The sequence below is a fragment of the Xyrauchen texanus genome, chromosome 22 (assembly GCF_025860055.1).
Source record: "Xyrauchen texanus isolate HMW12.3.18 chromosome 22, RBS_HiC_50CHRs, whole genome shotgun sequence".
NCBI lineage: Eukaryota > Metazoa > Chordata > Actinopteri > Cypriniformes > Catostomidae > Xyrauchen > Xyrauchen texanus.
Window position 1 is genome coordinate 21593469 of NC_068297.1, and position 27652 is coordinate 21621120.

The 27652-nt window shown below is 37.0% G+C and overlaps 1 protein-coding gene across 1 annotated transcript in view; it reads left to right on the top strand.

Annotated features, from left to right (window-relative positions):
* Positions 1 to 27652, top strand: part of LOC127662818 (NHS-like protein 1) — a 65740-nt gene that overhangs the window by 27810 nt on the left and 10278 nt on the right. Inside the window, exons 3-5 of the mRNA XM_052154176.1 lie at positions 19338 to 19490; positions 25340 to 25467; positions 26582 to 26774. Of these exons, the coding sequence (XP_052010136.1) occupies positions 19338 to 19490; positions 25340 to 25467; positions 26582 to 26774 (474 nt within the window). The remainder of the gene's footprint in view (positions 1 to 19337; positions 19491 to 25339; positions 25468 to 26581; positions 26775 to 27652) is intronic.

The following is a 27652-nucleotide window of genomic DNA, read 5'->3' on the forward strand; positions in this document are numbered from 1 at the left end:
TTAGATGGAGGTTTTAATGAGGAAAACATAGCTCACTAACCTGTAGCCTAAACTTAACCAATAAAATCAAATGAGGTACAAAAACAAAACAGACATCCTTACCCTTAACCATTGCCTAAATCTAACTGATAGTGTCCAAAAACAAAATGAGAAATTAAAAGCACATTTTCTGAAGCAACCACATCACTTCTTGTCACTTCTTTGACACTGTTGTGTCACGTGTCAGCTTGCGTGCTTGACTATTCCCGCACCGCAAACTTTAGTGTCCAAAGTCCAACGCTCTATCAGGTGAGCTACCGCAGAAGCTAATCACATTGGAATAAGTGTGTGAATGTAGGTGAGTCTGTAATAAAGCAATACAATTTATAGTTTTTCAAATTATGCGTTATAGTAAAAAAGTGATATGTTTTTATAACATAACTTAGCAGTGTGTGATTAATAGTGTGAAAAGTAAGTGTTTATCATAATTAGCCATTGTAGTCGTAATTTGTGTGAAAGTGAATGAAACCACAGTTGTTGTTGTAGTAGTAATTCCTCTACTGGTAATTTCACCAGGAAACTGCAGCGACATTTGGCACGTAAAGGTCAGTGTGCAAAAATGTACTTATATTAACGTTCATTCTTTTAAAACTAGGTTGGAAGAAACACATTCACCAATGTTTATATGAAAGCGGCTACTTCCTACAATCAGTTGCGCTAGAGGGAAAGATGATCACGGAATGTCTGATGGGTTATGGTGCTCATAATTATTGCAGTAGTGTGGTTGTCTTCAGGGCACACACACTTTTGGAAGCAACATGTTGATTTCCTGTGCGATTAAGTTGTGGCTGTGGCCTAAACTAGCATATAAACTAAGCTGTATGTCTTACATCTACATACCGAAGTCATCTTTCAGCAAATCATTTAGGACTACAGAGTGAACGTCACATCACATAATTAATATTAGCAAGCTGTTATTTGCTGACATATGTATTATTTTATAATCAGTGTTCCCCCTGAAAATATGGAAATATCATGATTTGCATGACTTTAATAGTCATGATAATTAGTTATATATTAATATTGAATATACATTTTTCTAGGTACACTCTCCTCAATGTTTTTTTAATTGGGCAGAAATTGCTCTTTGTGGGTGCAATCTCTATAAAACTATCCAGAAGACTTATCCAGAAAAATTATTTAAAAGTCACATAAATATCATAGAAATTAGCTAACTTATCAAATGTATAGGAACCAACCCCCTCAGCCCCACCACACACACACACACACACACACACACACACACACACACACACACACACACACACACACACACACACACACACTTACAGTACTTTTCAGATTATTGCCCCTGTATGAGTAGCTTCCACTCTGTGTTGTTTACAAAAAGCTGCCTATTGCTCCAAGCACCAAGAAGTTGCAATCAGCCTGCAGCCGAGGGACCTGTGCAGGTTGAGAAAGGCTCCTGCTATAAAGTCAAGCTCCAAAAGTGCATTCATATCAACACAAATAAAAACTATGGGTTTCTTTTTAAAGATAACTGTACACCAATGCACCATCTGCACTCATTTAGAAAATTTGCTTTATGGACTTACTCCTGTTGTCAAAGGTGTAAATGTGTGCGGTGAACCACAACCCACAGGAATCTCAAAAGGTGTCACATGATGGAGATATGGTTTAGTGACTCCATAATGAGCAACAAAAAGAGAATTCTGTTTGTCAGGTGCTCCTCAGCTCTTGAATCAAATCAACAAAGTCATCGTTCTGCAGGTGACTTATATGAGAACTGGAGACAGCTTTCGTGAGAGGCAGGGACCGGTATTTATTTGGGTGTAATTTACTTTAAAAGCCTGAAAACTCTCTCTGTGTAAGATTTATATAAATTAATTTCATTGACCTAAATAAAGGTAGCCAACTCCCCCACTATTTCCATTTCACTGTTTTCCAGAGGAGCCAGACCAGCTGATTGGATGTAATCCAATTTTTGTCACACTTAATTTGTGATCCAGCAACCCAATGGACCAATCAACCCATATTATCTGTTCTTTCACAAGAGGATTTTGCAGTGTTCTCACTTGCTTGATTTGGACTGAAGATGCAGAACATCAGGGATCTCTTGGGCATTTCAGATGTCAGGACAATCATTTTACAAGCCCTTGTGTCATTATACTGGCTTAATTGCTAAAGCACCCGTATTTGAGTCTCACGCAAGCATGAATGTCTTATTATGCACTTTTTGCCGGAACTCCACAGTTCCTGTAACAGTTATGAATCGTGGACATTAGCCAGGGTTGGCGTATAGCCTGAAGAATGATGGCCATTCCAGATATGTTCTCCCAGCTGTGGCCCCTCAAACACACAGCCTCACATGAAGGTCTAAGTAATGGGCGTGTGCTCATCTTACACTCCCTAGCACATAAGTGGAATTCTGACTGTGATCCCTGTTGCCACTGGTGAAGAGCACTGTTGGGTTTGGCCTGCACATATTTATCAGGGTGGAGATAATAAAAAAGGCCATTCTTCATTTCTGAAAATGACACAGTGAATTATTCCAAGATGAAACTATTGAAGGGAATTAACGATGTTATTGTTGAATCAAAGCCTCAGGGTGTTATTACATTCTTTGAGAATATATGGAAGGAATTATGGACCTAGGGATATTGGCAGCGAGTGGGAGTATATGGAAACATGGAGTCCAAATGGAGTCCTCAAGCTAAATAATGATTTATTCCTCCAAAATGCTTCTGTAGCAGTGTGTGATAAAGTTAAAAAAATCTGTAAATTTGTTTTATGGGCCGCTTGTTTGCACTGTAAAGCTGCCTTTTGAAATCAAGATATTTATTGGTTGGAGAACTTAGGAACTGCTGTGTTGTGTCACTAGTTCACATCAGGATTTGTACAACTAGTTTCATAATCCTCACAATTCCAAACTTTAAACTTTATAAACCAAATTTTAAACCCAATTCACCCACTGAATCTTTTCTTTTGTACATTTGTTCTAATACTTGCTCATTGATGTGAGTTGCTTTCATTGAATGTTCAGTTAAGCTAAGGACACTACTGTTGGTCTGTACACTGGAATTGACAGAATGCTTCTAAAGGCTCTAAACTGGCATTCTATATAGCTATAGGAATTATTACACACACATATCCCCTTAAATAATGTGGAGGCAACATTGGCATGTAATCCTCAGAAGCTATATATATATATATATATATATATATATATATATATATATATATATACACACACACAAGTTTAGTGGTATCTGAAAAATGTGTTTGCTAGTGCAGTAATAATTTGAGCTGTCACGTTGACCCTCTATATTGACCATTATATGGTACTAGATATACTTTTAATAGTATCTGAATAAAAACTAAAGGTGATATGTGTAATTGTTTTAGTCTTAAAATACTTTCCCCTTCCAGCTAACTTGCAGAGATAACTATACATAAGACATTCATAGGTTGATTCCCCCAAAAGTCTTTTTGTTTGTTTTGGGCATCCTGACCAGCCCAAAACAGCAACACTGACTCAACCATTGTGCTTGTGTTTGAGATGGGACTATCTGTTTTGGATAAATTGCACACTTCAACTTTACGTTGTTCTTCAGTATATTCTTATGCATTAAACAGTGAAAAAATGGGATATAAAATATGTTTCTTGTGGTGACATCTACTGTAAATTAGCTGAGGTTTATTTTTTTCAATCAAAAATATTATTTAACATCTCTGAATCAACATTAATACATTATGTTACTCTAATAAAATGATTTAGGTAAATTAAATGATAAATTATTTTAAGAGTTCAATCAAGTCAAAATAGCTCATTAAGGTAACAATTGCATGTTATCACTTTTAACAGTGTATATACAGTGCGTATAATGCAGGCGCTTTTTATGTGCAAATTCTCTCTAAGACTCTACAGACTCTGATAAAACTATGATACGCGTGTAGTCTACAGGATATGAAACTATAGACAAATTTCCTCCCAACAGCACAGTTTGATGGAGGTCACATCCACTGAGTCCGGATTGACAAAGCACAGAAATTAGCCAAATGGACATGACAATAGAGCCGAGCACACTGAGCTGAGCACACTGTCTGGTGCAGCAGGTGCCTCTGGATGAATTAGATGGACTCCATGGCAACTATTGTTGAAAGTTCTTTTTGTTGGCTTGCCCCACTGCACTCCAGTTACAATAAGAGGAGACTAGCGAGCAGGAGGTCCGCTGGTGCAGACTAGCACCTTGTTGGGGTGCACAATCTCTATTCAGAGCCACTGGTTTGTGTGATTCGTGGGAGGAACCAAGCTGAGTTTACACTCCTCTGCACACTGTAGGAGGAAAACCAAAGAAATTTGAAATTTAAAGTGGAATTCTATTTGATCTCTATTTTTTTTTATTTATTTTTTTTTTTTTGGCAAAATCTCTTTCTCTGTTTCATATTTATAGTCTTAGTTTGTGAACCCCCCAAATCACTGTGCTTAAAGTGTTAATTCTCCCAAAATGTCACAACATCACTTGTTGTTCCAAATCTATAGGACTTTCTTTCTTACACGGGACACAAATGGAGATGTTAGGCAGAATGTTAAGTACTAAGAGCCTCAGTCCCATTTACTTTCATTCTAAGGGAAGAGCCAAATGTCTCTTTTGTCCATGGAAGGAATAAAGACTTTTATGATTGAAATGACATGAGGGTGAGTAAATAAGGACAGAACTTTAATTTTGGGGTGAACTATCATTTACACTGCATCTTCACAAACGCTTCACTGCAAGGTTACTTCCGATAAGTGAATACAGATGCTTTACAGACCAGTGAACAATGACCACACGAACACTCCTCTAAATACTTCTCTGAGGTTTCACTGAAAGGGACAAAAGAGAAAGGAAAAGCTTTGCTTAAGTTTTTAAGGACGAGACTCATTTTCTGAGTCATGATTGAGCCTGCAAAGGAGCCACGTCACAGTGTAAGCGTCAATCAAATGTACATGTTGCTCATTTAGGTTAACACAAGCGTTAACAGTGGAGCGTTCATCCAAAGTCTGCTGCCAGACATGTAAAATGATAAGCCTAGATTTATGTGGCTGTAATAGTGTTTTTGTAGAAAACATCTTGCCAGGCCAGGGCAATTGTATTCAAGCTTTTGTTAGAAGGGTTCTCATCTGGTGCATTTCTCACCTTTGGCAGTCATCCAAAGAATTGAGTTCAAGGGTTTAGATTAGACCCCGCATGGAGGTTAATCAGATCTGATCATGATGAAATGGATAATATATCCAGCTTGTCTAAGCATAGATAAAGTGCTGTAATACAATATTGGAGTGTGGTGTTGTTCTGTTTGAGTGAACGATCGCTTCATGGGCAATATATTTATGTCACCCATCTCAGTCAGTTATCCTTGGAGCTCAGCACATTATCTGGGCTTAGACGGTTACATTAGCTGGAGATAACCAAGTACAATGCTCTTTCTGTCTGACTATCTATACAGTAGGTCATATCATGTTTCTCTCTCCCACTCTAATTCTCACATGCAGTTTTCAACTCATCATGTTACCACAACCATCTGCACCAGATACACAGTATCACTAAAAGTATTTGGATGTCATTGCATTAGAATGTCATTGCTTTAGAAAACAAATATTAAAGCAAGTGGCGTCTGCAAGCAAATGCTGCTAAACCTTTTCTCAGAATTGTTTTTTTCTTTGCCAAATTTTTGCAATTAAATTTAACCAGCTGGTCCCAAGGTCCTCTTTAGTGGATGTATGAAGTCAATTTCCTTAATTTTACACAGGTGCACTAGCAGAGTAACCACATGTGTCTTTCATCATACTAAATATGGAAATGTTCCACTAGAGTTTGACTACGAAGTCTTAATTTTTATGGTATATCTATTGTTTTTTTTAGATGATTCCCAAGTCTCTAAAATATTCTATTCCCTAGAAACAGAATGTGTAGGGACCTATGGGATTATACACTCATTTTCATTATGCAAGAGTATGCATTTGTTTCAAATAGATACAATGTGTAAGTATTCTAATTACCAGCTTTTTCAATCAAAATAGTTTACTATAACTCAACTTTAAAAGAATAATACAACCACTGGAATATAGGTGGTGCTCTTTCCAGATAACATGCTACCAGAAAAGCTTGTGTTCAATGTTAATTTTCATGTTTACAATCAAGAGGGAGGTATATCTACTGTACCCTACCAAGTCTTTTTTTCTCCCTGAACAAATAAATTGTTAGGAAACATTCTCAAAAAGAAGGGTGTGACTTTAGTGTCCAAATAAATTTTTGGGCCCCTTTAGTGCATATATCCAATTCGTTTTCACAAACTCTCAATAGAGAAAAGTTTAACCATCATCAGTTCAATAATATTTCCCTCCTCTTAGGAGACCATCTGCAGTGCAAATCCTGCCCTCAGAAGCAACTTGGATGCAAAGGGATAATCCTGGTTTACAGATTAGACAAGACATGCAATCTTGAGTAGTGTAGGCTTCCCACAGTCAGTACTGTAGCTTTAGTTAGTGAGAGGGCAAAAACTATATATGTGTTATCTTGACTTGGCCTATTTGATTATGTTTTCTACATTGCTTAATATGTGGGTTCTTGAGACGAACCTTGATTGGAGTTGCTTTGATGTTTTTTGTTTATGGAGAACCCAGATTTGCACTTGATTAATGACCTTCCTCTGACTTGTAGAGGTTTATCTGGGTGTCAAAAGCAAGAGGAGATTAAAAAGGAAATTGTTTCAGGAGTGGATGTTGGAACCTGTGGTTGGATATCGCAAATGGGACTTTTGAAATTGAGGTACTGCTCTCAAAGCAGGAGATGATTGCATACATGGACTGCCTCTCCACCAAACCAGCTGGGCAATGCTGGAATAGGAACTACTATGAGGACGAAGATGAGCTTCTTCCTCTTTATACTCGAAAGCTAAACAATCTCCAGCCCAAGACAGAGGGCAGCCTTCGGCGCAGGCTCCTCTCCTCCAAAATTCATCAGCAGCAGAATGCTCTGAGGGCACCAAAACCATGGGCACCGCCACCCACACAAAAGGGCGTCCCACTACAAGGCCGACCCAACTACACCTACAGTCCTTCCTTCCATGACTGGAGAGGTAGCACTTCAAATTTAGTTTGATCTTGCTCATCAGAAGAACATTTTTATTGTCAACATTTGCTCAAGTGCAATAGCTAGAACTCAACGAAAGATTATTTCTCTTACTTTATAATTTCTGTTGGCATAACAAAGAAAGGCCAGTGGTATTAACAAGTGTTAAAGCTTAATGGGTAGACTTTGAAAGTGTGATGAGTTTTAACAGGTTTTTGGATGAAAAGATGGTGATAGATTGAAGAGCGATTATTAAAGTATTGTTTAATGTGTTGCCCAGTTTGATGGATGGTGTTTGAAGTCTGGAACGAGGCAGGCCAAGACAAGACTGGTGTTGAGGCACAAAATATAAGCAAATATGCTGAACACAGTGTTACTGCACTGAAGACACTAAAAAGTGGTAACATGCAGTTGTTACCTTAAGGAGATATTTCTTCCTAATTTAACCCTTAAAATGGGTTTTGTTGGTGTAACCTAATGTAGTCAGGTTGATTCAGACATGGTAAAGAATATGTTTGACTTGAAACAAACCAAATAATTTAAATGTTACCACATGAAGCAAATTTTTAGCTGGGCATTTTCTTTTTAGTGTACATTCTGCTTTACAAACAGAATACAGGAATGTTAGATAAAGGTATTTGAACCCTTATGAAGTTGCACTTGTTTAATACATTTAGAACCTGCATTTACTCTGTGCAAAATAAGACTTCATTGCAGTAATTAAATTATAATATGGGTGCAAATAATTGGTAGTTATTTAGTGATATATATTGTCATAAACAAAAACTGACTTCCCAGAGGCTATAGTGCACCATTGGTCAAATTTGCTCAGATTAAAATCAACACAGCAGGCTTATCCTAAACTAAATATTGCCTGTAATAGTGTGTATTTCTTGTCATATTAATCTGGTTTATTAGTGATTATATTCAGTCAAAGTCATAGTCCAGATGTGGATAGAGCAGTGTATCAAGAGAATTTAGTTTGGACTGAAGTATTCTTTGGGCTTAAGCCTCAGGACAGTTGATTTCTTAAGTCTATGCTATATCCAACTGGCAAGCTGCTCACAGATGTACAGTAATTTTCAGTGTATTTTGCATTTTGTATGCATACATATGCAAAAACATGACCCCAAAATCTTTGGGGCATATAATCCACTCTAAAACATGGATATATTTCATTGCATTATATATATATATATATATATATATATATATATATATATATATATATATATATATATATATATATTTTTTTTTTTTTTAAACATTTTTGTAAAATGTAGAAAGATATTTGATATTTTATTTATTTTAATACATTTAGTTATATATAAGTGTGACATAAGTGTCCAGATACATATAAGTCAAGTCAAATAAGTCAAGTGGTTTTTATTGTCATTTCAACCATATACAGTTAGTACAGTACACAGCGAAACGAGACAACGTTCCACCAGGACCACAGTGCTACATAAATCAACATAGGACAAACCCAGAACCACATGAGACTACACAGACTAAATAACATTTATATAGGTATGTTATTTAACATACCTAAATAACATACCTATATAAATGTGTTGTGATTGTGGTATTGATTTGAAATGCACTGTGGAATTCAGCTGCCCCTTCAAAGTGTAAGACAGTAGCTTGCATATTATTTACTAAGGTGGCCTATAGTCCATACGGTGTTGTGAACACTTCTAATGCTGTCTAATTACTTCTAATGCTAGCATTACTTGCAAATAGGCTTTGTGTCACACACAGCTGCTCTGGGAATCACATGCACAATCTTACACAGCTCTTTCTTCTTCAGCTAGTGTCACTGTGACATCTTGCTGACCTGCATTCTATTGTATTGTTGTTTTTTTCATGGTCATGTTCCTGGATTTTAATACCCATGAGATCTTCCTCTCTTCCTAATGTCAGCCTATTAAAGGCTGAGGTACTATGTAGTGCCACAAGATGGCACTAGTATAGGCATAGTTTCAGTGATAATTTAAATGCTAATATTAATTTATACTTCCTGTAGTAATTGAGAGGTCTGAGTAATTTGCCTAGAGACATAAAAAATTCTGATAAATTCAAAGATAGTTGACTAAAAAATTAGCCTCATTTAGTTTACTCACCCTCATGTTGTATTAAATCTGTATGACGACTTAATGACAGCCTCAGTCACCATTCACTTTCATTGAATGGAATAATATATATTTCATTTTTCCTTTTTGATGATTTATCCTTTTAAATTTCAGCTTGAATATTCATTCATACAACATTGTGTAATGAATTCAGAGTGCATCTTTTTATCAGATGTGCTGAATAATAAATTGAAGATACACCAACACATATGCTCGCGAAAACTGCACTAAAAATATTTAATTTTTGATTCCAAACTACTAATTAGTTAAGTATGTTTTTTAATAATTTTAGTTTTATCATAAAGATGTAACAATGAACATTCACTCTAATTGGCTGTAGTGTATGGCAGTCTCTGATTGGCTGCCATGTCTCTGCTGGTGCTACGAACCAGTGCTAGTTACAGTAGATAATCCAAAGAGCTTGTTTCAAGATGTCTATAATTGAGAAGCATATAACACATTTCAGAGTGTGTCTTAGGTTTACATGCATTTACAATTTATAAAACATGACTCCAGCTCTGAAACATCTGATATTTCAAATGCCGGTCAGTAGGCCAGGGAATAAATCCAAAAATGGTTGTCTCTCAAGTCTGTACTCAGCATATCTACAACACTTGATTTGACTAGTATGCATCAGGCAGAAGCCCAACCAACTGAACTAATAGGGGAGCATGTGGCAGTAAAACTGAGACATTTTTATTACATAGTGTTTAAATGGGAACGTAAACACTTTACATAACAGTTAACAGAATAGTTAACATGAACTAACAGAACTTTTGGGATTTGATGGTAATTTCTACATATATGAATACATATTCATATTTAAAGTTGTATACATTAACATAAGTTAAAACATTATGAACTAACACAAACCAATAAGCATTAGTTTTATAAATTACCATTAACCAAGTTTAATAAATGCTGTAAAACATTATTGTTGATTGTAAGTTAATGCAAACACCCTTAAAGCATTACTGTTTAAAAAATATTGCTTGCAAAGTCATGGTGCTAACATGCATTACATTGTAATTATTATATGTATGTAATACTCTATTTTCTTTTAATAATTTAGCACATAAAAATGCCCAAATTTAGGCATGATAGATCTATGCAATTAATACATAGAATACAAATGTGCATAAATCACCACATAGTTGATGAAATCAGTTTAATTGTTTATTTTTGCCAGAAAGAAAAAATACCACCCCAAATCCCAATATGGGCTAAGGAGGCTCTGCTGATGTGCTATAAGGGATCATATATCTCATTGTGCTGGAGCTGGCCCACTTTTCTAACACAGATATTGGAACACTTTGGAGCCTGTGCTGGGGCAGACGTATTACAGATCAATGTGCCACATATGTCTGTGCAGACAGAGAAGTGGCTAGCTACTATATTATTTATCAGGGCTGTCTCTGGGTGAGACTTCTCTGATATTTCATTATCCTGCACTTAGACATGAAAATGTGTGTTCCTCTCCACAGCTCTGTAGTGAGGAAGGATATAATGTTCACTACAATGTAATCTTTCAGAATATATTCATATCCATATTCACATGCGTTTTATGTGTGCAGGGTGTCATTTGTTGTATAGACAAGTAATACAAAGTATATTATCTAAAAATATATGTTTATATAATTGAAAATGTAATAAAAGTGCATTAGCAGAGCATACTGGGATTTCAGCCAGTGCTCATACATTTCTTTTCAAAATTATCATAAGATGTTTTGCTGTCAGAAATGTTGAATCTTCATAAATATAATATGGCCTACATGAACTTTTACATTTTAATATAAATTGTATACTTTTAAATCAATGCAAAACACTAGGGTAAGCAGTGGTTAAATATATTTCTGATTGTCTTGTGTAATTATTAAAAAAATTAAAAAATAAATTCACTGTTTGTTGTGTGCTTATATGTTATGGGTGGAATATCTTGTGCATCCTGAAAGTATTAAATACAACTTTTTCATAGTGTAAGAGAACGATTGATCCATCTTGCTTAAATTCAGGTGATTATGTGTTATTGGCATGTGGTGTGTGTGTGTGTGTGTGTGTGTGTGTGTGTCTCATTAGGGGTTTGTTGAGGCTGGTTTACGGTGTGTGCTGACACAAGTGTTTTCTTTTCATTTTGAGGCAGTGTCACACTCTCACTGGCATACAGCTAAAGGTAAAACTGTGGCTCTGCAGTGGAAAGGTGATACTGACTTTCTTGCTATATCCCACTTAAACAAATAGCTACACTCTTTCTCTCTCTCTCTCTCTCTCTCTCTCTCTCTCTCTCTCTCTCTCTCTCTCTCTCTCTCTCTCTCTTTCTCTCTCTCTCTCTCTCTCTCTCTCTCTCTCTCTCTCTCTCTCTCTCTCTCTCTCTCTCTCTCTGTGTGTGTCTTAATATCTCTTTCTCTCCACTTTATCATCTACCTTGCACACAGATGTGTCCTGTTTATTTAGGTTAGCATGGCTATAATTCGGTTGCAGGTTATTTACAGTCATGCTGATATTCAGGCCAACAGTATGCTTGCGAGTGTTATGTTGCTTGTATTCAATAGTTCAACAAACAAGTAAATATTTAATCATTTGTTTCTCAGACAAAAATTGGCCAAACAGTTTGTGTATTTCTTCTCCGCCTGAGGAAAATAGTTCCAAAAGATCCCAAATCATTAAGCACAACTTCAGTCTCTGCACTGATCTTGTACTCTTGTAAAGTGATTTTTATATTTTGAATGAATCAGCATTTTTGAACAAATCCTTAAAATTGAACAAATTGTTTTTGTTCACTTCTATTGTTTCGGTCATGAACAACTCTTGTGTCGTTTAACAAATCACTTTTGTCAATAATTCAATGACTCACAACATAAAAGATGCTCATTTGTCGCCACCTACTGGCATAAAGATGTGATCTGCAGACAAGGAAAATCACAAAGCATTGTCAGACCACGTAATGCATTCTGTGGAAACTAGGAAGCATTTGACATCAAGTACCCTTGACAATCAGCCGTTCCACTTGAATATTGTGAGTTGTTCTTATTGGTTTTGAATTGAAACACAAGATGTTCTAGACCTGTTTTACTGCAGAGAGTAAGAGGTTCAATTGTCAAATGTACCCACAGCTCTCTTAGTAACAATAGCCAGGTCATGTAATAATCAGACTCATTGGCTTTTGCTGTGTGTAATAAAGATAGTAAGAGCTTTGCCCTCCTGCTAAATCCCCTTGGATTATTTTGAATCCTATTTAGATTATGATGGAGCATCTCCTTTGCCGTGTGATCAATGTCAATGATTTTATTGCCATGTGTACTTTGTAACTATCATGAATTGAAGTAGTTATTTTGTCTTGTTGGTTTTGTTTACATGGTCATAAATGTTGTCATCAAACTTCAAATAAATCAAAATTAGGAGATGTTGTGCATTACACTGCATCGAGTAGCTTATTCCTTTTATAAAATGATGGTAACAGCAATAAGATAATAATCATAATATATTCTTCTACCTAGAATTATATACAATGTAATCAATTCTTCTGCATTAATCTAAAATGTGTTGATGTCTGGTCACAGGTGTGCATACATCAGCTATTTTACATTGGCTTTGAATGTGGCTCAACCAATTAATATTTTGAACTTGTAAAACTATATTTTAAATAAACATTTATTGGCACTACTAAAATGTAATGTTTTATTTATTTTAATTTATTGTAAACTAAAGACTGTGTCATTTGCACATATCAAGTGTGGATTACAGGCATTAAGTATTTTTTTTCTTCATTAACCATCTGTACCATCTGTACCTTGTAACATGGTATTTTGACATCACAGGATGACATCATTCATTAATAGCTGAATGCATATAAATATAATCCAATAATTATACCAGTTTCATGATTACATGAAATGTCAATTAATTAATCAACTTAATCACATATAAATATTTGGTGTAATTCAATATACAATGATAAAAGAATTATAAAGTTATTTTTAAATAATCACACACACACACACACACACACACACACACACACACACACACACACACACACACACACACACATGTTGTGTTTCCATGTTTTATGGGGACTTTCCATAGACATAATGGTTTTTATACTGTACAAACTTTATATTCTATCCCCTAAACCTAACCCTACCCCTAAACCTAACCCTCACAGAAAACTTTCTGCATTTTTACATTTTCAAAAAACATAATTTTGTATGATTTATAAGCTGTTTTCCTCATGGGGACCGACAAAATGTCCCCACAAGGTCAAAAATTTCGGGTTTTACTATCCTTATGGGGACATTTGGTCCCCACAAAGTGATAAATACACGCTCACACACACACACACACACACACACACACACACACACACACACACACACACACACACACACACACACACAGACAGATATATACAGTAATGTGCAAAAGTCTTAGGCACATCAGATGTTTCACAAAAGCATTTGTCTTAAGATGGTTATTTATATCTTCAGCTTTAATGTGTCAATATGAAATATAAATGTCAGACTCCCATGCAAACAGAAAAGATTAGAATAGAAGAACAGGGAGCCCTGTAACAGATGGCATGGTCCCCACAGATCCCCCCCACTGAACATAGAGTCAGTCTGAGAATACATAAAGAGACAGACACTGTGGTGAATTCTCCAAGAATCTTGGAACATCCTTTCTGCCAACAACCAAGACAAACTGTGTCCAGGTCTAGGAGAATTGGTGCTGTTTTAAAGGTGCTGTTTTAGCTTTTTTATGTTTACTGGACTTTGAATGATGTTATTAGATAAAGGAAAATTATTTATTTAATTATTTTTGAAGACATCCTCACTATGCAACATTTTTCACAAGTGCCTAAAACTTTTGCACAGAACTGTATATATATATATTATAAATATAACAATTCAAATAATTAAGCCTTTTTGGGCTTCACACTTTGGTTGCGTTGCGTCATAAACATGACACGTATGAGATCCTTGCATTTGCACTTGCGCTCCATCCAACTGTGTTTTAACACAAGAATACATTCTTGTCTAGTGCTGTCACTAGTGTCAAGCAATCATGATTTGGTTTGTTGTCTGTCCAGCTGAGCATTTCCTATCTATAACCAGAGTTTCGCTTACTGCCCCCTGCTGAAAACAGGTGGTACTTCAAGTTTGAATTGCTTTGGTGGCAGGAATATTCCTTATAATGGTCCATGGACGTGATTAATTGCGTACATTATTTTTAATATAATTAATCATACTGAATCAACATGATAAATCGATAGCCCTAATTAAGATAAAACATAGTATTTTACACTGTGCTCAATACATCCACACTGACTGCTCCTTATATTTATACTGGTAATTCTGTGCAATTGTCCTATACATGTTTGCTTTCAGCAGAGATATGTGGGCAGATGCTGTTAACCCGGTGACTGCAGACACTGGGGCTGAGTGGGCCCATTGTGGTTCGCAGAATGCAGGATGAATGATAAGAGTCGTTGTGCAGGTGTGGGCAGGCTTCACGTGACTCACTGAAGTGCACACTGTTTCATCTACTGTTGCTAGGGAACTCTTTTTAATCAGCCATGTTTTTACTCACTATGAAGGGGATATTTTTTGTGTGATGACTGCTTTGATTAAAGGTTATAGAACAGTTTAATCTTGTCTAGTACTATTATCTTCCTGATTAATTCATGAATATATAAGTGATTTGCTGTGAATTTATGCTTTTGTGAAGGCTAAATAATCAGAGATGAACAAGGAATAAACATCAAGATTCTGATTGAAGTTTTAAAATGAATTGCTAATGAAAGCTTACTGACTTAACATACTATATATAAAGAACAACTAAGTATTTTAAAAACTCTTGACCAAGACTGCCACTGGTGCCCCCTCAAACAAAATATAAAAAATAAATGAAACTATAACGCCCCTGCACATTTGAACCAGCTTTTTGTACCTTTACATAAATACAGAACAAAGCCTATCTTTGAATCCAAGTTCAAGTGCTTTCTTCCTTTTTCCTTCCTGTCTTTTGTAGTATACTATGTTTTTTCTGTCTTTTTGGCATTTTCACACTGCTACACACAATAGCTGAGAAAGCTTTGAGGTAGTACACAAACTGCTGAGGTTTTGCTCAGAATGCCCTTCCATCTTATTATGGCCCGAATCCCGATTCATTTCTATTGTATCAGCATTAATGCAGCATTGAAATTCCAAATGCACTCTGGTTTGTATATTGTTGTAGTAAATTAGCTTTTCACCCCTATAGGTATGCAATTTGCCATATGTTATTAAATGTGGAGAATGAAAAATGTGAGGGTACTTAAGTTGAGCTGTCATCTCCTCAGGCTAATGTTTAATGGCCATTTTTGTTGGCCTTCCAGCTGTTTAACACGGACAGGTTTGTCTTCTTTAGTTAATGCCTTGTATGGGGCATGAGGAAGAGAAGTGCTAAATTCCTCTGTCTGCAGTGTGTGTGTGTGTGTGCATGTATGTGTGTTTCAGGACTGGTAGTGTTGGAAATAGGATCAGCCAGGAGGAAACCCTTTGCCATTTTTAGGGGGCTGTACCCCAGCTCTCATTATGAATGGACCCTTTAGCTGGGCCAGGTTGAGCCAACGTAGAAATGCAACTTTAGGGGCCGTTCAGACTGAAGGCATTATTGCACAAAATAATGTAAATAAAACGTTAATAACGACAAATAGAAATCAAGACGGGTGTCTCAAAATCCATCCATCCATCCATCCATCGTCAACCGCTTATCCTGTGTACAGGGTCGCGGGGGGCTGGAGCCTATCCCAGCTAACATTGGGCGAAAGGAGGGGGACACCCTGGACAGGTCGCCAGTGTGTCTCAAAATGTGTTTTTAAAAGTTATTTTTAACGTGACACGACATCTAAAAAAGCAGCGCTCCTGGAAAAATTTGTCCCACGTGAATGGCCCTTCAACCATGATAAAAAAATGCTACGTAACTCTCCAATCAGTAGCTATAACTAGTAATCAACTTATGTGTTTTTTAATGGTCAAATTTGAACCTATATCTAAAGAGAAGGGTGGGAGATTGCTGAAATGACAATATACACACAAAAAAGCACACTGAAAACACATTTAGCCAAGGGTGTAGATTTGGCTTGAACATTGGGGGAGGAGGAGAGGACACTATTTACTGAAAATTCACTATATTTTCAAACCAGAAAATGTGAATTATCTATTGACAATGCTGTTGGAAGATTTGAAACTGACATAATGTACTGTATTGATCAGCCAAGCATGTAAATGGACAAATATCGGCCAATTAATCATCCTGGCCAATATATCAGTCCATCAATTGCTAATTAACCTTTAACACTGAGATAAATTCTTATATAGCTATTTAAAGTCTTAAAAACTCTTAAAGCAAACTTTAGTATTCAGTTTTTGTAGCTGATTCTAGCCTGTCTATAAAGTGTATGAAAACACTGAATCTGAATGCAGACATTTGCTGTAATACTGAGTGGTCATCATGTCAAGCTCAATATGATACAGCATATTGGATTAATGTGAAAGCATCATAGCCATCTGTGTGTCATATGTGTGTGCTATGGTGAACAGAGGGCTCTAATTTATAGTATCACTGATTAATGTACTAGGCATGGTAAAAATCAGGTCTAACTGTCCTTTGCTTAAGAAACCCATATATACAGTTTTGCAAACATAATATGTCTCCTGTCTTCTCGGCCCTAAAGGCTCATCACAATGTCATAGACATTCAGTGATATTGAAAGTCACAGCTGTGGGTTGTGTGCATAGAATCTAACTGCATTGAGATTTTCACAAGTTCTGACCAGCCTAATGTTTGAAAATGCTGAGTGGCCGTTCATGGTTCATTGAAAACAGAAAAAAGGAGAAAGAGAGGGGAGGGGAAGGGGGAGAGAGCAACTTGCACTTGCTTGTACAGTAATGAAAAACTGCAGCAGTGAGCCCCTAAATAGAAACTGGGTGGGTGTCCACCTTAATCTCTCCATAATCTAGTCCTGTACGCCCCCCCCACACACACACACTTAAAAGAGATAAGGACAGAGCAAGAAGGACAGGAGGAGTGGCAAGGGCTGCAGTGGTGTTGTGAAACACAACATCTTGATTGTCAATAATCTATAGTGTTCTGGCAAGGCTCCAAGCTGGGTATTTCTATACCAGTAACAGCAAGGTGAGAGTTTAAAAGAGTAGTATTTTAAGATCATTTACTCACATGCCTCTCTTTTATGGGGGCTCCCTTGCAGCTATGTGCCTTGGGGCTTTAGCCCAGGTAGCCCTTTTTTATTATGCTTTTGCGGTGCAATTTGTAACCTGACAGCCTCTGGTCATGTTCTGCTTTCACTGTGTGGAAAAGAACAACATGAAGCATCCTGCTAATCATCTTCCTTCATGTTTCACAGAGGAAATAATGTCATACAGGTTTGGATTGACACAAGAGTAAATTAATTTCATTTTTGGGTGAATAATCCCTTTAATGCTCTATCCAATGCGACAAAATGACATGTTAGAGACACAAGGAGGGGAGGAGATCCACACAATGGATGAGTAGAGAGAGAGAGAGAGAGAGAGAGAGAGAGAGAGAGAGTCCAACTCAAACAGCAACTGAATATTTTCTTGGGAGGGTGCATGGGTGTGTGAAAGAGAAAAGGAGGGGTAGCTGAGTGTAGCATAATGTGCCAGTCAGCGTAAAATGAGGAAAGCGAGAGTGTTGTATGGGTAGTGGCATTATCTTTCCTCTCTCCTCTTGACACTCAAGCGGATGGTGGATTAATACATCCTTATGCGCGTATTTCTTAGGTGATCAATCAACCGACACAATGGTGTTCATTGGAACCACTCTTAAATCTGTAATTAAGTACTTTAAAAAGAAGGGTAAGCACCTCTCTCTTCTTACATGGTACCATTTGAGTTTATCTTTTCACTTATGGCAGCTCAAGGTCAAGTATGCTCTCAAGTAGTTTGGGCTAAGGGATAATTCATCACTGCTGCTATGGGTTTCATGCATCTGTTTCAGAGTGATGCTCTACATTTGTGTTTGAGTTCCTTTTTATAGTGCAGCATCAGTCTCTTTATAGTGACCTTGTTCTACATAAGTTTGTGTTTGCCAGTGCAATGCTGAATGGTGGTGATTTTGTTAGTGATGTAATGCTCGGATGCCCTGTTTTGTTCACTATTAATTTAATTAATCTTGAATGTTCACCATCTGATGCTGTATTGGTGTATGTTTTACATACAGTAGGTTAACACAGTCAGTTATGATATGCAAAAAAGGTGCAATCAGGCTGAATTTTGACCAAATTTATGAATCACTATGTTTAGTGTGGAAAGAGGACTGTAAGTACTCAATCATTGTTGTTGTGTTGTAATTGTTATGTACATTTAAATTGAAATGACACTCATATGGCACACTTTAAAAACATTTGAATGAATTTAATAGTAAATCCCATAAGTGTTCTTGACTTTTTGGGTATTTTCCAGACTAGTGAATTCTACTTCTAATTTACTCAATCATTTATTCTGAGCTCACAACCTAGTACTCTCGTCTGACTTCGTGCACCCCAGGAAACTATGATTGTAAATTATCTATAATCACTGACACACTTTCGCCCTCCATTGATAAGGCTGACCTGGTTATGCTTAGCCAGAGGACCTTGGTATAATTGATCATTTAATCTGGTTGTCAAGGCACCAGCCAGAGACAAGCATGTCTCCTGTGTCTTTAGATGCAGTGGTGCTGAAGTGTTTGATTGGACTGGACCCTAAGAGTCTACACATCTCATCTGCTGTAGATTTTGTTGATCTTTTTATCTAAATTGTTTGTATCTCTTCTTGTTGGCATCAGAATTCACTTACTAATCAAATATAATTATTTACATATACATTTTATAGCCCTGAGAGACAATATAAAAAAAAATGTGTCATAGGAGATGACATCACTTTTTTCTGAACTGAGAACAATGAAAACATTAAGCATCAGTTACTTTCAGGAGAACTGCTTATATGCCATTAATTCAGCAGGATGCTGTTTTTACATTTTCCTTCAGCAAACATATTGAACATAAATGTGTCCTTGTTTCTCTTTCCTATAGCTGTGTCCAGTCTAGATGAGGAGAGTAAGTGGTCGGTGCACTACACAGCCCACTGGCACCAACAGGAGAATGTCTTCCTGCCGGAAACCAGACCAGCCTGCGTGGAGGACCTTCATCGACAGGCCAAAGTCAACCTGAAAACAGTCCTCAGAGGTTAGCTACAATTGTTTTCAATTAACATTTTATGAAAAACACAATGATAATATTCTGAACTAAAGTGTTATATATAGTATGATTACCAATTTCATCAGAAATTCCATAATTCGTATTTTATATAAGTCTAATTCTTATTCATTCACTGTTCACATTACAGATTTAGGGGCTGTTAAGACCAAACGCATTCTTGTACTAAAGATTTAGACGTAGAGAAACAAATCAGAGCGCAGGTGACAAGTCACATTTTATACTGAATTTTATAGAGGTTCATAGAGGACATAAATTTGGGTCTGTTTCTCACCCAAAGTGATTTTATCGCTTAAGAAGACATGGATTAAACCACTCAAGTCATATGGATGATTTTACGCTGCCATTTTGGAGCTTAAAAGGTTTGGACACCATTGATTCATAAACACGTACATCCTTCAAAATGTCTATGTGTTTTGTAGAAGAAATAAAGTCAGGATGTGCAGCTATCACTGTCCCGACAGGTGCTTTGCAATAGGGCCCATAATATCCAAGTTTCACCACTAAAGGAATAGTATCTATGGAATGAAATGTACCATCGGGATATGAACTTGAAATTTTAGGACTTGAATTTGAGCATGTTTAATTCAATTTACCAATCACAATGTAGCTCACAGTTCACATTTGGAAGAGGAAGGGTCCGCTATGATATAGTGCCAATGTACAGTAGTACCATGGCTGAACGAGAGCCACCACCTCATTCTAGCATAAGTTACTTGTTCTACCCTGATGCAAACTTCAGACGTAATTAGTGTGATTCGTAAACAGGCTGTTAGATAGATTAAATAAATGCTTAATCAATCATCTGATATCTAACGTGTTTACTTTTCATTTTTAGATCAACTTTTGCCACCAGTGTTGTAACTACAAGGCAGTTAGCTTATCTTTGCTGCTGTTTTTATTTATTTATTTAATTGTTTATTAATGCTCACATAACACCCAGGGGATACATTAATCTTTGCTGACCGACCTTCCAATCCAGACCTGACTTATTTTTAGTCAATGCTAGCTTTGCAGTTGCTACGACACCTGCACTTGATTTTTAATTAATTAAATAAATTAATAAAATTAAAATTAATTAATTAAAATTTTTATTTTAATTTTAATTAAATAAAAGTAGATTAGACTATCTAGCAAACATGCCATTACACAGGCGGTGGTTGGCTCGCGAAACACAGCAAACATTAGCTAACTGGCTTTTGGAACCTGTGGCAAACACTGATTTGATAAACATTTATTTAATCCATCTGACAACCTGTTTACCAAACACAATTTACGTCTGAAGTTTGCATCAGGGCAGAACAAGTATCTTGCGCTAAAAAGAGGTGGTGTCTCTTATTCAGCCAAGATACTTCGTTGGCACTATTTCACAGCTGACCCTTCCTCTTCCAAATGTGAACTACGTTGTGATTGGTCAAGAAGAAGTGTGAATATATACAGGCTCAATTGCTCTTTCTGAGTACTGGACATCTTCGTCAAATTTACCCTAATCTGAATATAAAACCTGAATCCGTGTACTAAAACATTGAATCTGAATTTGTGCCACATACATTTGAATTTCAAGATGATGTAATTCAAGTTTCCAACTGCAAATTCAATTTCAAGTAAACATGTTCAAATTCAAGTCCCAAATGGCACATATTTCATTCCATAGGTGTCTCGTAACATGACGCATGAAGTTTGAATATGTGTGTGACAGGGTGTAGGGCGGGGCCGGGTCATGATTTTACACACCCGGTCCCTTATCAGGCTAATCAAGCCTCCGAGAGGGATAAAGGCCGACTGCGGACGGTGGTGCGAGAGAGAGAGAGCGTTTACGGGCAGCTGTCTGTCATATATTGTGTTTGTGACTTTTGGTTCAAGTTTTTTATTAAACTATTATTTATATTCTCAAGCCGGTTCTCGCCTCCTCCTTTCCATTGAACTGCTTTACACTGGTGCCAATATCCGGAAAGGAGAAGGGATACGCCATAGTGGATTTCTCGCCGCTACCATCCACTCCAATGGAGCAGCTGTGGCCATCTGCCGGGGGACGGAGGAGCCCGGCCACCTGGAAGCGGAGGAACGGCCAACGACCGCGAGGGGAGAAGGGGCTCCTAGCCAACCACCTAGAGCGGGAGAACCGCTGCCAGTGGTGGGGGAGGCCCCTTCTGATCCTCGAGAATGCAGCGGGGCGTTCCGTCTGCCAGGGACCGGAGGACTGCCTCCGATCCGCCTGGGGAGGCATGGCTGTCATATGTTAGAGGATGGAGGAGTGGCCGAGGACCAAGCTACGGCGTATCGGAGAACCGGCGAGTAAGTGTTTTTTTATTCCTTCAACTCAGGTAAGTGGGCTTTTATTGGCTTTTACAGGGGCGCCACAACATGTCAGCTTCACAATAAAATTCAGCTTCACACTAAACTCTAGCTTCACGATAAGCTTTTACTTTCCATTGCACTTCAACTTCACAATAGGCTTCCAGACCCAGAGTCTCTCTTCCCTGCTGGCGGTGTGGCTCTTTTTATGCCGCTCTCAATTAGAGAAAGGTGTTAGTCATAATTTAGCTCAGGTGTAAGTGTCCTTACCGTTTCTCTGTCTCTCCGGACAGGCACTTGACCACACCCCCGCTGCCACAATGTGAAAGCACAAATGAGATTTGAGAGCAATGGTTGAGGGCAAGATTTTCTTTAAATAATAACTATAATTTGGTCTGATCCTCACACAAAGCTATTGCTGGTTTCAGAATATGTATGTGTAATATGCAACAATATGGTCCTTTCTGGAGCTTGACAGTACTGATCACTGTATGATTTCATAGTAAGGTAAAAAACAGCATGAACATTCTTTAAACTTAGTTTTTTGTGTTCCAAGGAAGTCATACAGTTTTGAAACATGAGGGTGAGGAAATGAGGACAAAACATATTTCTTTATCTCCTTATAAGATGGTAGTGTCAGTGTTCTGTGAAGGGATGAGGCAAGAGAGTGAGGATCCAAATGCAGAACTTTAATAATAAACAAATCTCTACAGCAGTATGCTGCTAATCACACACTACATACAAACAATAACTGACACAGGAACAAAGAGGGTATATAGACACAAAGGCTAAAAAGAAGATGAGGAACACATGGGATACAATTAGGGCAATATACATGAAGACAGACATAAGAGAGTAAAATACAAAACTTAAAACTAAGAGTCTCTACAAACTTTCAAAAGAAGGGTCTCACAGAAGTTCAATATGTGTGACAGGTAGAGATGGTAGCTGGTTATTGAGACATTAAGACCCCATTTACACCTGGTATTAAGATGCCTCTCAGGTGAGTGATCTGTTTCTCCCAGATGCAACTGGAATTTAATTAAAGTGCAAATACAAAATTTCAAGCAGAATTCTCTGTTGTTTTAGTGGATTACCTGTATTAAAGGAGCTTTAGATGTTTGTGCTTCACATCTGTGTTGATATCATACACACTGAAGAAGATCCGTGAAGGTATTTTGCTTGTGTATGTATCCGCTTTTTACATTTTCCAATTAGATGGTTATTTCCTTTGAAAAACGCTCGTACTTGGCAAAGTTTAAACTCTTGTTTTAGCCCAGCAGTTGATTGACAGGTGAGCGGTGGTGTGTCGCTGCTGTCTGAGACGCATCCAGAATGGATTAGCATTTACACTTAAAATATGATGTGGTCACATGCGTTTTTAACTACATTTACATTTATGCATTTGGCAGACGCTTTTATCCAAAGGGACTTACAGTGCACTTATTACAGGGACAATCAAAATGCACAGCCAAGTATATTTGTTTAAACAGTGAGTCTCAAAGAAAAAGTACATGATTAGTGTTGTAGTACTATTACAAACCTCCTAAACCATACTAACACTATATATACATTTGCAATGCTTACAGTATGCAGAATCAGAAACACAAAGATAATTCCTTGTTTTAGTGATAATGTTTGACCCAATTAGTGCTGTGCTTTAAAAATTCTATTGAACACTAAATTGGTTACCCATCACTGCCTTTTACAGTATACACATTGAGAATACAGACCAAGCTGTTAGCACTTGCTGTCTCCAGGCTTGCTAACACTGAATGTTTGTACTGTATAACTGAACTACCAGCCTTGTCCTGGTCAGTAACATATAGCCTATGTATAAAAAACTAAACAAAAAACAAATCAGAATGCATTATTTATAACTTCTAGTATCATTTTCTTTATGCGTGTAACACAGAGATTTATATTGAATTAATAAATTATTATTTACTGCCTGTAGTAACTGAAATAGGATTTGTTTGCCATGAAAAGAAGAATGCTTCTTGTTAATCTGTTTATATCCAGAAGTAATCTATTTTTCTCACCAGGCCTTGTTCAGTGAAACTGCAGAATGTAAATGTCAGGCTGGAGCTTTGCTGCCGAGCCCTACGCATCATAGTTTATAAGACAATAACCCAATGAAATATTGTGCTAATTTATGTACCTATGGTAAACTACACTAGATGATGTGTTCATGAGCTACAGCAGAAAAGATTAGTTGATTAAAATGAGTGCTGCAAAACGACAGAAGAGAGAGAAAGAGAGAGAGAGAGCGAGAGAGAGAGAGAGAGAGGAGAAAGGGAGAGAGAGCATAGCTGATAGTGTTTCTCAGAAGGCTCTCTTTACGGAAGGTGCCAGCGAGAGGAGGCAATCGGCTGAAAATAAATGGATATGTCAATGACAGGAGGTGGAGACCCCCTCTCTGCATGCCATTCATAACCTGACATTCAGATCTGACATATTCGGGTTAAATTCTCAAATCTACAGTAAAACTAATCTACTGTATCTACTGTCTCTCTCTCTCTTTTTACAACTTTGTCTTTTGGTCATAATCTGCAAATCATAGATGACATCTTCATTGAAATTCCCTCATGAAGTTTGTGCTCCACTGTACAGCTGCATAAGGTAACTGCCTGTCAGTCTGAAATTGCCCAATCCTGAAGGGCAAAACAGACACTCTGGCTATACAGTGGTTCAATGAGCGTGGTAACATCACCAGCCTTTATGTGCAACTTAATCTCGCCTTTGCAGTATGCATATCATGATACAGTACATTCTCTGCAGCCTCAGAGTGCTTTAATCAAATTTGTTCACACAGTGTAAAATCTTAGTAGTTGACCTTACTTGATTTTTCAAGGTAATAAGTTTGCATGCTTTTTCCAAGTAATCTTATTTATTTGGCTCAATTAAACTGAACTATATTTTTTAACTAACATTAACTTCTTACAAGTAAGCTTAACTCATCTGTGATTAAAGTATCGTCGTTTTGATTTAATTATTTAAATTGAGTTATAACATGTCTTATACAACATAAGGGAAATTATGACTAGCCTCAAGGTCAGCCATATGGCACACTGGACTCTACACAGTACTTCTTATTGCACATAAATCAACTATTATTTTACTACATAAGTTCCCTTGTTTTGACCTAACAAACATAATTTATAAGAGAACACTATGTACAGAATATATTGTGCAGGTATTTTTCTGAAGAAAGAGCAATGGTTGGCCAGCATGTTTTCAGAGAGTTTTAGAGAGATTCGGGTGTTTTAAGTTAATGAATATATATCCTTTTGAAGATATAATTTAAGGAACCTTTTATGATGGTTTTAATTGTACCATTCAGGTTTTATGATACAACGAAGCCTCTTTAATTAATAAAGTCTTTGAGCATTCAGCACGAATTGTGTGTTAAATTTGTGCTATAGGCATGTGGTCCTTATTGTATTGTCAAATGGAATAATTGTTTTTTATACACTCATTAACATTATAAACTCATGATATGATGGTTATGCTTGCCTCTCTAGAGTGCGACAAGCTCAGAAAAGATGGTTTCCACAGTTCCCAGTACTACTCCCCAAGCCCTGCCTTCTCTTCAGCCAGCCTTTGTGAAAGTGTTCATCTGGATGAGGAGAAAACAGAGAAGAAAAAGAAGGTACACTTAACTGCATAAATTGGACCAGTCTTCCTTTTTGCATTCACATTTGTAAAGACTGTGCTAACTAGGATGTCAGCTTAAACATTCATAAACACATTATTATATCATACACACATATTCCCACCACACATTCAAATCCCCTTGTTGAACTGGCAGTGGTTTTACATCTTGACTGATGTTCACTGAACATTCACATTCTTGACCATTCAGGTTTTATGATTAAAATCAAAAATTGGTTGGATTGACATATACAACCGAGATCTTGCTCATTTCATAGAATTCATTTCGTTTTTATAAATTATATGTGCCTAAAATAGACAAAGACCTGGACAATGCCTCCTAGTGGTTTGTTATCATGCTATCAGTGTAGTCTGCTTTCAATCAAGCTATATGAAATACATGTCTCACAATCTGTAACCCGAAAATAAAAGCGATGTCACATTTATTTGATGTTGTTTTGTTTTTATTTTCCATTTTCTGTCCTCCCATCAAGCGGTTTAAAATCCTAGACTGCCTATCACAGTCTTGCCTCTCTCTCTGCTGTCATTTGAGACCTTGGAGAAGAAAGGTATTGCTCTCGATGCAGTTGCTAGTCAGTGGTAGCACTGTGCTGTGGGAACAGTGGCTTCTGAGCCTAACAAGTTCACTTAGTTCATATAGTGTAGAACCTACTAGTGCTAGTCACCCGCTGTGAGCATGTTTTCCTAACTTTGCGACAAGTTTAAATTAGATTCTGTATTTCCTTTAAACAATCTTGCATATTTATAAGACCCTTCCTCTCTCTTTAGACAAAGTAGAACAAAACAATGATTTGCCTGATTATGCATTTGCAAAGAAAGAATATAGAGACACAATATAGTTGTATACACTGACTGTAACACTAATCTCAAATTAGCATGAATAATTTAGAGACCAGCTCTCCTCAATTCAGTGCTCCCTTGGGTTTATTGCTCACAGAAATATTTCACTCAGAGGGAAATGCACTCCAAGAGACTTTGAATTAACAGTGGAAATGACCAACTATCAGACAATACCCAGCACAGGGCATTGGCTTGGCTATCGTCCAGCGAATCCTGACCTTAACAAATCATTCTGTTTGTGTTGTGTCCAGGATTCAGAGTCAGCTACTGAAGAGGAGAAGCTTGTATACTCAATGCCGCCTCAGACACCTCTCCTGGAACATGCCTCTGACATGAACATCCAGAGCAGATGGACCGACTGTGTACCTTTGCCCACTCCCGAAGAGAAGATGAGACTACAGGCTCAGTCAGTGGCTACTGCTATCATACCCATCAACATTACAGGTACCCTGTCAGTGAATGATGAAATATCACTTGTAATAAGAAGCTATTCATTTTGGGTAGTATATAGGGAGACTGATTCTAGTTGTCACACAGGAAAGTTGTCACAAGGGCTATATCTCAGTAACAATAACATTTGGAGCCACAGTTTCACAAATGTGTGTTTTCTTTGCCAGAGGTTTTGTACATTGGTTTTAAATACCTTGTTTAAAACCCTCATAAATTAAAATATTTTGCATTCTACACTCCAAAGTAATCATCATATTTTTAACCACATGGCATATATTAAGGCAAAGGTCAACTATTTATGAAGGCAGATTTTTATCATAAGGTTTAAATGTGAATGTTGTTAGGACAACTGTATTTTTGTTAAAAGTCAGCTCAGGGCATGTTGTCACATTTTATGTAAATTAGTTGTCATCTAATCTGTCCATCAAAATTGTAAGTTTTGATATTTTTGTATGATACCTGTTCCATTTTTGTTGTTTAATGAATTGTTTTGTGCCTCATAACTGTTTAACTTTATGTTAAAAATTGTGTTAAAACTTTTGCCTAATGAAAAACCTATTATAGCTTGCAAGCTAAGCTTAGATTTAAAGAGAGGCGTAGATTTGCTTTTGATGGTGGTAGGGTGACTTGTCCCCCTAAATGCTCACTTGATTGTTGTATGTTCTTAAAGTTTTTAAGTGTTTAAGTGGTAACTGTTCTGTTGTTTAAAATCATATAGTGTAATTTTTCAAAACCCTTATTTAATATAAGGACTGTTTTGTTGAGATTTTAAGATTCTGAAGGTGGGTTTTTCTGATTATTTTAGTTTCCAGCTATAATGCGGTGTTGTTCTCTGTCTCAGAATGAGGGATGCCATTAGTAAGCATAGGTTT